The 12,404-nt window shown below is 44.3% G+C and overlaps 1 protein-coding gene across 3 annotated transcripts in view; it reads left to right on the top strand.

Annotated features, from left to right (window-relative positions):
• Positions 1-12,404, top strand: part of KCNIP3 (potassium voltage-gated channel interacting protein 3) — a 137,718-nt gene that overhangs the window by 91,901 nt on the left and 33,413 nt on the right. The window contains exon 1 of one of the 3 annotated variants that reach the window (XM_088470802.1): positions 7,531-7,633. The exons of the other annotated variants lie outside the window; for them this stretch is intronic. Within the exon in view, the coding sequence (XP_088326928.1) occupies positions 7,531-7,633 (103 nt within the window). Of the gene's footprint in view, positions 1-7,530; positions 7,634-12,404 lie in introns of those variants that run through there. 3 annotated transcript variants of the gene reach the window in all.

The raw sequence follows: 12,404 nt of genomic DNA, 5'->3' as shown, positions 1-12,404 counted from the left end.
AAATCAAGAACACTCTCCAGGAGGTAGATGTATATGTGTAAAAGCCAACAATCAAGAGAAGACTTCACAAGAGTGAATATAGAGGGTTCACCACAAGATGTAAACCATTGGTGAGCCACAAAAACAGGAAGACCAGATTAGAGTTTGCCAAACAACATCTAAAAAAGTCATTACAGTTCTGGAACAACATCCTATGGACAGATGAGACAAAGATCAACTTGTACCAGAGTGATGGGAAGAGAAGAGAAGGAAAGGAACTGCTCATGATCCAAAACATACCACCTCATCAGTGAAGCATGGTGGTGGTAGTGTCATGGCGTGGGCATGTATGGCTGCCAATGGAACTGGTTCCCTTGTATTTATTGATGATGTTCTGCTGACAAAAGCAGAAGAATGAATTCTGAAGTGTTTCGGGCAATTTTAATGCTCATATTCAGTCAAATGCTTCAGAGCTCATTGGACGGCGCTTCACAGTGCAGATGGACAATGACCCGAAGCATACTGCAAAAGCAAATAAAGATTTTTTTAAGGCTAAAAAGTGGAATGTTATGCAATGGCCAAATCAATCCCCTGACCTGAATCCGATTGAGCATGCATTTCACTTGATGAAGACAAAACTGAAGGGAATATGCCCCAAGAACAAGCAGGAACTGAAGACATTTGCAGTAGAGGCCTGGCAGAGCATCACCAGGGATGAAACCCAGCGTCTGGTGATGTCTATGCATTCCAGACTTCAGGCTGTAATTGCCTGCAAAGGATTTGCAACAAAGTATTAAAAAGTGAAAGTTATATTTAGGATTGTTTAGTTTGTCCCATTACTTTTGGCCCCTTAAAAAGTGGGAGGCACATATAGAAACCGTTGTAATTCCTACATCGTTCACCTGATTTGGATGTAATTACCCTCAAAGTAAATCTAAAAGTCTGCATTTAAAGCACATCTTGTTTGTTTTATTTCAAAGCCATTTTGGTGGTGAATAGAGGCCAAAATATGAAAATTCTGTCAGTGTCCCAATATTTATGCACCTGACTGTATATGTTTGTATAATAAGATCCTGCCCACCTGGGTTATTATCACTGTATCGTCGACAGGAAGATTCTCCTATATATAAGAAAGCACAAAGTTTTTATATCTTTAGTGCATGTTTGTGAACTTTATTCTCACGAAATGTGAATAATATTTTAATGTATTTTGCATGCACCTAATTTAGGTTTTGTGATATTTAGAAACAAGAATATACTTTGTTTCTACACATCAGTAAAGTAATTAAACTGAATGAGAACAGTACAATGGGTAATAACAATGGCTCAGAGAAAAAAAATGTGGGCCCGGGCTGGTTAAGTACACTCACTAAAGGGTAAATCCATACTTTACCCCTTGCTTTGCGTCTGAACAATATCATAGAAGAGATGGTAAGAGTTGGTGGTGCAAGGGTGTTGGAGCACATAAGGTTGTAGGTATGAAAATAATTAATTATATATATTTTAAAAAAATACAATTATTTCTTCTGATCATATGCGATAAGGAAAATGTTGTGGCCATTTACCTCTGTGGTTTGGGGGGAGGGTTACATGGTATGGCAAAAGTGGTATGGGGGGATTTGTACCTAGAGACCAGTAGTAGGTAACTACAGTACTACAGTACATCCCTGGTGTATACACAAGATTCTTAACTTCTCAGTTGTCTGTCTATTTTACTTGAACCAAATCCAGCATGGCACCTCGCCCACCCTCCTCTACCTCTGCTTTTCTGCTGCCCTAAGATACTTTCGTATAGCCCCTCTCCCACATCCATTATGCTTTCTCGGATAAATCATTAGTGTTATCATCTTTGTAATGTGTAAACAGGAGTGTCCCCTACAAACTATTTCCCTTTATCAGCATTTAAGGTCTAGCTTTTAATGGAGCAGGAATCCTATTTGTATAATGCAGAATAGATTCCACCATCTAGAGCTTTTATCCATTTAAACATCTTTAATATTTTACATTGAAAGAAAGAGGAATCAATCTCCTCTGTATCTTAGCTCTCATTCTGGAGCTCAAATAACATCACTGGCAGAAATGCTGAGAGAGAGAATCACAGGAGGCAGAATACTGTATATGATAGGGCTGAAGGAGGGGGAGAGAGAACAAGGGGCGAACAAGAGACTTTCAGCACGGAGTGAGGAAAATAAGTAGGAAGAGCACGTTAGACAGACACAAATGAAGAAATGATGCATATAAAGTGAATGAAAGTAAAAAGGTACAGTAGCAGTAAAAGAGTTACTATATAAATGAAGATAAACAGACAGCTGGGAATAAGTATGACTGGTAAGGGAAATTATAAATATTTTCTACAAAGAGCTTACAGTCTAAAAAAAATGTACTATTTGGGGAAGATGCAGTCAGGAAGCCGACGGTCGCAATGCCGACCGCCGGTTTTCCGACTGTCTAATCCGGGCAAGGTACAAATGATAGGAGTCGAAATCCCAACGCCTGTCATTAGACCTACGCCGGGAGCCCGACGCCCGGCTTAACGGTCAAGGGTAAGCCGAGCGCGGACAGCCGCGGGGGTGGGGGGGGTTAGGTTAGGGGCTCCCGTGGAGGGGGACTTAGGGTTAGGCACCCCCCTGGGAGGTTAGGGTTAGGCTAGGGGAAGGGGGGTTAGGGTTAGGCATCCCCCCTGGGAGACTTAGGTTTAGGCTGCGGGGAAAGGATTGGGGTTAGGTTTAGGCGGTAAATCACACTGATTCCGGGGGGGGGGGCAATTCAATGATTTTTAAATCACGATAATTAATGGACACCCAATGTTGCAAATCAATTGTTTTTGGGTGCCCATTAATTAATCGCACTTGTTGCTCCTGATTAGACCGGATTTAGCCGCGTACAATGGCTAAACCTGTCTAAAGTCCTACTTAGGGCAGCCAAACGTCAAATCACGGACTTTACGCACATTTCTGCTCACCTCCTCTGAAGGGGTGAGCAGAAATGCGGGTGCTGGAGGCTGTTCACGCCCAAACAGAGCAGCAATTAAATTGATCCATCGGGCGCCCGGTACGGACAGCCGCTGGCGCTAACAATTGAATCGCCCCCTTTATGTTTTAGAACTATATCCCCAATGAAGCCAAAACATGCCTAGGATCATCACCTAAAGAATTCTGGAGTAATGGGTGACTAGTGACATCACCATCCAATGAGCTAAACGATGTCACCAACTTTACCTAATAGTTGAGCCAAAGCTAAATAATGCAGGTATAAATTTAAACTTGGTGTCTCATGAAGGATAAGTGAAAAGCTGCTGTTAGTTTTTGAAGACAGACTGTAACAGGCAAAGCCTTACTGAGACATGATAATAACGTAGGTGCATGACGAACAGCTCAGCCTAGTAGCATATCGCTCTCCCATCAATGCTCATCATTTTGTCAGAATGTAAGAGGTGCAGCATTTAATACATTAGTACAAGCACAGACAGAGGTGGTGTTGTGAGCACTGATTGGATGGGTGCCACAATCATCCAGTCAGTACTCCCTACACAGATCAAGTTCCAATGTGTCGGAAATGCTGAATTTCAACATTTTTCTTATAGTTAGGTCAGGAGATTTAGCCAACATACAAATGTCGGGAGACGGGGAAAAGTATCTCATGAGAGAAATACCCCTTTCTAATTAATGTGGCTGTCCCTTTCAGCCACACCCATTGATAACAGGTGTGTAAAATCAATCCTAAAGCCAGGCAATCTCCATAGCCATACAGTAGAATGGGATGTACTGAAGAGCTCACCGACTAAGGCACAGTCATAGGATTTCCCATTTCCCACAAGAATATTGGTCAAACTTCTGCCATGCTAGATCTGCACTGGTCGGCTGTGCTGTTACGGTAAAGTGGAAATGTGTAGGAGCAACAACAGCGCAGTTGCAAAGCGCTAGCCACACATGCTCGCAGAATGGGGCCGGCGAGTGCTGACGTGCGTATAAATCATCTGTCCTCAGTTGCATCACTCTATTGAGTTGGAAGCAACAACAACAACAACAGAAGAACTGTTTGCCAGGATCTTCATAGATGAGGTTTCCATGTTGGAGCAGTTGAACACCAGCCTTAGATCACAGTGCACAATGCCAAACCATTGGACTCTGGAGCAGTGGAAACAGTCTCTTTGCAGTGACAAATGATGCTCCACTATCTGGGTTTGGTGGATAACTGTAGTTTTGTGGAGGATGAATAATAGTCTGGGGTTATTCTTGGTTTGGGCCCTTTAGTTCTTGTGAATGGAAATCATCATGTTACAGCATACAATGACATTTAAGAAAATTGTGTGTTTCCAACTTCATGGCAACAGTTTCGAGACCTTGTGGTTGAATAGAGGCAAAACTCTGCAGTCATTGTCCAACATCTTATAAGAGTGGTGCGTCTTATAGCAGCAAACTGGCTCCTTATTACTGCCCATGGTTTTGGAATGAGAAATGAATCAAGCTCATACAGTATGGGTGTAGTGTTCATGTGTCCAAATACTTTTGGCTAAGTAGTGTGTGTTGGGGTCTAGAATTTTCAACCTCTGTCAAACTACTATTACAGAAGAGATGTAGTTACCACCCCAGCAGTTGGGATGCCGGCACTCAGAATAATGGCACTGGAATCCCGCCTGCAGTCGGAATCCCGGCGCCAGGGTTAGGGTTAGGCTGCAGGATGGGGGGGGGTTAGGCTGTTGGAAAGGTGGGTTAGGGGGATGGTTAGGACACTTACCTAATTGGGACGGGATCTGACTGCCGGGATGCCGCTGCCAGCATCCAGCATCCTGGACGCTGGGATCCCATACCCAACCCGTTCAGAGAGAGGGTTAACAACTACTTGATTTGGGTGGACATCCTTTTTAGATAGAGGATAGAAAACAATAAGAAGGAGTGAGTGAAGAATGATGAGTTGATACAGTCATATGAGAGTAAGTTACAGAGAAGAATTAAGTAGTTCTAGAACAGTGGATGTAAGAAACAATAATGACTTATGTACATTGGTATAACAACAGGTGCTGCATTGGCCTTATGTGTAACCAAGCCAAGTGCCCACATACATTGGGTCCTAAAGTACAGATGTGTCCTCATACATCTAGCATCAATACACCACATGGCGCAAGACACCTGGTGCAGCTACACTGCTCCGAGAGTCTAACACTTTGTTTACAGAGTCAGACTCAGTCGCACACAGATGTACAAATGTCATGCATCAAAGTGATCAGGGCAAGCTAGAAAAGCAGGTGTGTTGCTCCCAGTGGTTTTATTTACGCACATTTTGAGAGGATATTTGCCGCAACAAGAGCCATAGTGTCCAAGGACACATCTGTATATTCTATATTTACCAGTAACACAATCTTTTTAGCAGTCTGTGAAATGTCGTCAGAATGGTGCTTGAACATGATTATGAACTTGTCACAAGTGTCTGATTCCTGCAAAGTGCAAAAGAGGACATGTCCTTTGTAGCCCAATATACTGTATCAAAGAGAAACATTGTGAGAAGGGAGATAGACAAGAGAAAACAGGAGCTCCAGGAGCTAGCAGGATACTTTTTGAGGAGCCAGGTAACTTTTGTATCCACTGACTATAGTAGAACCAATGGTTGGGTGCCAACAGTACATTTTATCTGCATTGGCCACATGGCTCCTGGGATTTGTCCAGATTCTGCCTTAGGCGGATCAGAGGCGTTTTGAGGTGGATCAGAACGATATATCGGTCACATCGTCTAAGGTGTACCTGCGATTGTGCGCTCCTGCGGGCCGCATGCGGTATTTTGCGATGGGCCATGCTGCACGACCAATCACATGATATCGCATGTGGGGTTGTGTAGTTTAATGAAGGACGGAACGAATGATCGTTCTGTCGTTCATTAAATCTTCCTAGTGTATACCAACAATTTTGCATGGCGAAGGGCAATCGCTCCGACCATCAGCAAGAGTGCCGGTCGTTTAGGGTGTACCCAGCCGTAGACTTGTTGTTTTTTTTTATATAATGTGTGACAGATGATATTCAACCACATGCTTTACCATATGGCCCCTGAATATTTTTGAGCAATTGTTATGGAAGGGGACAGGTTGTCGTTTTTTAAACTGCTTTTAAAATGTACATGTGTTCTTTTGTGTGCCGAGCATTAGGGGAGAGAGGCCCTGCTCTGCAGCTGTGGTGGGAGTTTTTGTGAACATATTTGCAGGACTGTCCCACTTGTTAAAATTGAAATCCTGGTAGTCTCACACATCACAGCCCTAGAAGTGGACTGACTCTAATAAGTTCTAGATAAAGACAAGGGATGCTAGGGTGCCAGTAGCTCCCCAAGATAATGTATAGATTATGTAACCAGACTCGGTACCAGGGATGATAATTTTTCCTGATACATTTAGAGCAATTCACTGACAGCCAACAGTTTTTACTGACATTCTAAATAATAGCATATCGTCAAAATAGAATAATCGAAGTCTAAAAGGGCACCAGGGACTTAAAATTGTGGATTTAACCCTGTATGTGTGGTGAACGTCAACAGAAATATGTCACGGCCACAGGTTGTCATGCTTATGACTATTCTTTTTTCTTACTGACAGGCAAATGTGTGGATTACTGTCAGTAACTGTTTAGACAGTTAGCAACCTCAATTAATACATCAGCCATAGGAAAACAAATAATTAATAAATTACTGCAGATATAGGTTATTTTGTATAGAACACGGTATGCCTGTCGTTCAGCACTGAATGCGTTCAATAAATATATATATACAGAATAATAATAATAAAGTATATATTCTGCTCACATCAGTAGCTGTATTTGACCTTACAGAAGAGGATTAAGAAGCTTCCCTGCTCCGTCCTTCCCTCCCTCCTTCCCTGTAATTTTCTCTCTCTTCTGCTTATACAGTACACATTACTTTCTGTGCATGGCTGGAAAATCCTGCAGCTCACTTTTCAAAACCGCGGGCTTGCTGAGGTAAGTCTTTTTCTTCCTGAAGACCATCACTCCTTAGTCTCTATGGAAACCTTGATTTCAATCAATGTATGTAACGGGAGAGTGGTACACCTCTTACGCTCCTCCCTATCCCACATTGGAGAGAGGGATGGATAGGGGAGGGAGGGGGGAGAAGTTGAACAGAGCCAGCTAGTTTTTCAGCCTCTAATGGGACGTTGTTGGGCTGACACCCAGTGCACAACATTGTAGATAGAGATGTCCCAATGCATCTCTGTGACCCAGCAAATGCGTCCACTATTGGTCACTTGAGGAGCTCCTCAGTAGATGCTGTAAGTTTATCCATCCCAAACGATGTTGACCTGAAGCCATCTCCACAGTTTATGAAGCTCTAGTTCCACTCTGGGGTATTTTGCTTACTGCCTGGTTTGTTTGGAGGGTCTTGATACCCACCCTGGATCCTTTCTCCCCGACCAGGATTTTTTTCATTGGTCATTTCTGGAGATATGATTTCAGATTTCTCATAGAGGATTTTAACTTGGGTGGAAGAAGAGCTGGAGACCAGGGTGATTTGCATGCCCAGTGCCACGGAGCCCGTGCTGGGGGAAGGTGGCCTGCCATGGGGATCCAGGGAATGGAACTGTTTGCGATTGCTGTGGTTATTGTTCTGTTTGTAGCGGTCCTCAAGCAATTTGGGATATTGGAACCAATGTCTATGGAAGGTAATTCATCACCATTTATATGTCACTCATTAGCATTTTTACGTATATATTTGCATGTCAGATGGGACTTTAATCAGGGGAAAAGGTAGCAATACTAGTACGATAAATGGGTGATTTTTTATTATTTCTTTATGTATCTGAATATGCTTTGGATATGGTCGATATATATGTCCCTGAGGATTATAAGAATCACTCCGATTACTGAAAGCAGAATAAGGACAGATTCGCCAACTTTCTAAAAGCGTAAAATACAACAAAACCTATGGATTGCAGTTTTAAAGAGTTATGGGAAATTGCATTTTGCCCGCAGAACAAACATAAAAAAAAACAAATTTTTATCTAGTGCACTCCAATAATAACTCCTAAGTGGCAAACACAGGAAGCAGTGAGAGCTGGCATCTCTAATTTAGCTTTTACAGTATGTAAATCAATCTGCAATGTACATCAGCAGCTGAGGGAAAGTAAGATCTGTGGGCTGTACTGCAGGGTCACACTGGTCAGTAACTGTGGCCCAACGCAGGAATTATCCAGTGGCCAAAACATCTGCGTAGGACTGTTACTGTACATATCACGCTCTCTCCCGGGGAAACCACATCTCCTTATTATAGAGATAACTGAACATATATAGTGCACACTTCAATTAAGAAGGCAGCAAGTCAGGTAAGTACACAAATATATTTGGATATTACTTACATAGACTGAAGGAGGAATTCAGTTCTCATCCGAATTCTCAAAACTCAAGTCCATAAAAAAATGAAAAACCATTGTTCAGGAACAAAGAAACAGCTACAGGATTAAATTATACACATACACGGATTCAGTATGATTTACCACTGGCCGCATGGTTCAAATCCTGATGAGGCGTCCTGGCAGCAGTGAAAATCCCAATCGTCGAGAGGTAAGTATTGTCTAACCTATTCTCCCCCCTAACCCTCCCTTAGGGGTGCCTAACCCTAACCTCCTCCCAAGTGCCTAACGCTAATCCCCCCTCTAAGTGCCTAAACCTAACCCCCCTATTCCCCGCCGCCTAAACCCTCCCCCCCCACGGCTGTCCACGCCCGTCGCCCCGGTTTACCTTCGATCGGTAAGCTGGGTGTCGGGCTCCCGGCGTAAGTGACATGCGTATATAACAAACGTACACAAAGGGGCCAATGGAGCACTGGTGTTGGATCCATTAGCCCAGCCAGAGCTACCACAAGCCTTGAGCCCCAGGCCCCTCCTTTTCACAACTCTCGATCTGGAGCTATTAATATATATTGTTGTTTAATTATGTTTAGTGTCTATATTCAATAGTTAATATCATTTTATAAGCCGAAAGAGGAGCAGCTCCATAAACCAAGCTCCAGCTCCAGGCTCCGAAGCCCTAATCCATACTGACTATAGCTCCACTCCATCATGCCACATCCAGCTTATCCTTTGGCGTTGTGTTCATCCATACTCTGTGTAACGTTATGGGCCTGATTCCGATACAAACCCAAAGCGATGGCAAGTGCGGACGGATGTGGCAGGCCGGTTTGTTTCCTTATGCTAATAGGACGATGCATGAGGATTCATGTGCACACTCACACCGCCCACTGTTTTCCCACCTGCAGCAGCAGTCATCATCATTAGTATCAGCACTCTCACCTACCCCATTCTCAGTGCAAAAGACCTGTCAAAACCAGGTGGCCCTTCGTCATACGCACCACTCATATTATCCCGGAAGCCTGGTAGCCGCCAGTTCATAGCCAGAAACTCCAATTCCATGGTCAGAAATCCGACCATGGTGCAGCGCATGCGCAGTTTGCTTAAAAAAAAAATCGCTAGTTGCGTCTGCTTCTGGACATGCGTGCAACTCAGACTCAGGTCCTATGTTGGCAGAGTGGACAGTGGGCCTGATTCAGACCCGCTCGCGAGCGCTCGCAAGCGGGTCGATGTTGGCATAGTGCACACGGGCAAGCCATCGCTCCGGGTCTCGTACCAAAGGGGGCGTGCTGTTGATGTTGAGTGACAGCACGCCCCCTTTGGTGGGCGGCCCGGGGGCGTGGCTGGCCAGTCGGAGGCGTTCCCATGGGAACGCCTACCGTCTTGGGCCAGCCCCACTGACATCACAAGTGATGTCAGTGGCAGTGCTTTTGGCTCTGATAGAGCCGAAAGCACTCTAGGGCTTGCGGCAACGAGACCCTACCACAAGGGTCTCGTCGCAAGCCTGATGGTCGCGATGGTCTTGACCATCACGACCATCTTCCTGGCCGCTCACTATAGCTGTGGGTGGTCACCCACAGCTATGCGAGCTGCCAGGAGGCCGCTCAAAAAAAACAGAGGGCCGGTCCTGATTCAGAGCGAGCGCTCTGTCAGACCGTCCGGCTCTGAATCAGGCCCAGTATACCTTCTATTTAAAGGCCTGTATAAAACACCTAAAATTTACATTTATTTGCATAAAAGAGCTGCTAATAACCTTTAAAAGTTCTCTGGAAGAAGTTTCAAAAGTTTAACAGACGGGATCTAATTTAGCTGCGTTTGGTAGTGTGGGTCTTTGGGAGGGATTTCCCCACACACAGCGGACTTCCTGGCAATGATCCCATTCAGGATTCATTTTTTAGTCACCTTTTCCCAAAAAGTTGCTAGCCTTCCTGTGTTATTCAATACAGTAACAGCCTCTTTATTAGTGGTGGTAGGGAAAATAAGTGTTGAGGACAAACCGTATCACAAGGGAAAATGGGTCAGCGGGTCATCTGGAGTCCTTACTAGTCTTGTACCTGCAATGGCACTTCCTCAGGGGCATGATCCCATTAATACTGCAATAAGTAGTGTTCTGGTATATGCTTAGTGGCTAGATGCGCAGTGTTCTGGTATATGCTTAGTGGCTAGTTGTGCAGTGTTCTGGTATATGCTCAGAGGCTAGATGCGCAGTGTTCTGGTATATGCTCAGTGGCTAGATGCGCAGTGTTCTGGTATATGCTTAGCGGCTAGGTGCGCAGTGTTCTGGTATATGCTCAGTGGCAAGATGCGCAGTGTTCTGGTATATGCTCAGTGGCTAGATGCACAGTGTTCTGGTATATGCTCAGTGGCTAGATGCGCAGTGTTCTGGTATATGCTCAGTGGCTAGATGCGCAGTGTTCTGGTATGTGCTCAGTGGCTAGATGCGCAGTGTTCTGGTATGTGCTCAGTGGCTAGATGCGCAGTGTTCTGGTATATGCTCAGAGGCTAGATGCGCAGTGTTCTGGTATATGCTCAGTGGCTAGATGCGCAGTGTTCTGGTATATGCTTAGCGGCTAGGTGCGCAGTGTTCTGGTATATGCTCAGTGGCAAGATGCGCAGTGTTCTGGTATATGCTCAGTGGCTAGATGCACAGTGTTCTGGTATATGCTCAGTGGCTAGATGCGCAGTGTTCTGGTATATGCTCAGTGGCTAGATGCGCAGTGTTCTGGTATGTGCTCAGTGGCTAGATGCGCAGTGTTCTGGTATGTGCTCAGTGGCTAGATGCGCAGTGTTCTGGTATATGCTCAGAGGCTAGATGCGCAGTGTTCTGGTATATGCTCAGTGGCTAGATGCGCAGTGTTCTGGTATATGCTTAGTGGCTAGTTGCGCAGTGTTCTGGTATATGCTCAGTGGCAAGATGCGCAGTGTTCTGGTATATGCTCAGTGGCTAGATGCACAGTGTTCTGGTATATGCTCAGTGGCTAGATGCGCAGTGTTCTGGTATGTGCTCCGTGGCTAGATGCGCAGTGTTCTGGTATGTGCTCAGTGGCTAGATGCGCAGTGTTCTGGTATATGCTCAGTGGCTAGATGCGCAGTGTTCTGGTATGTGCTCAGTGGCTAGATGGGGCGGATAATACAGGGGGCGAATAATACCAGATGGAAATGAGGAATTCATTTCTCCTTTTATCTTCTATGGCTCTCTGTCCGTCCCGGTAGCATGTAATCAAATGTAATAGTCCAATAGTATATTACCGTATTTGTTCAGAAAACATACATAAACACAAATATGCAAATAAAACAGGGTAAAGTGGCCTCTCACCAGATGTAGTTGTCTACCAAAACATAAAGTAGACAAAAAAGGCAATATAGAGAATCCCTGGGTACTCCCGTTCAGTCGTCAGGTGAGGGCCCACAGTTCCCCAATAAAGGTATCTCCTCACCAACGCGTTTCGATACTTTCAAAGTATGTATCTTCCTCAAGGCATTCCTTGACTCAGGTATTAAAGATTCACCCCCATATTATTTATGGACCAGATATTTCAGGGGTGGCAATCGCACACCTGAAGGAGAGGGGTCGCCCCCTCGTCTGTTCTTGTATCAATAAACGTACCTCTCATGGGGATACATCTCTAATTCATGTGCAGCCTGAGAACAATTTCTTCATGTAATCATTATGGAAATATGCACACATATGTGTTATTGTAAAGCAACTATTGGTATACTATTTACAATACTGTTTATATTGTTTTCAATGAGTAAACACTATAATGCGCAATGCTTAGTGGGAGCTAATGCTGCACTGCTTATTACAGTTCAACCAGAGAATAGTAAATGTATTTCACATTTTCTGTCCACCTACTTAAGAAGCCACAACACTTAGATGCTAAACAATGGCCAGAGAAGAGGAGGTCATTACATACTGACAGTACTGACACCTGACAGCCAAGAGAGTATTAGATCACAGCAGTCACCATTGAAGTTTTAATATTAATCAAACCAGGTCATTTTACAACTGTAATTACTGAACATGATCCTGAATAGTTTAAAAGACATTTGTCTAAAATATGCTGGGTTGGCAATTGGGCATGAC

The sequence above is a fragment of the Taudactylus pleione genome, unplaced genomic scaffold, assembly GCF_031769625.1.
Source record: "Taudactylus pleione unplaced genomic scaffold, aTauple2 ptg000105l, whole genome shotgun sequence".
NCBI lineage: Eukaryota > Metazoa > Chordata > Amphibia > Anura > Myobatrachidae > Taudactylus > Taudactylus pleione.
This window is presented reverse-complemented; position numbering and strand designations above follow the sequence as displayed.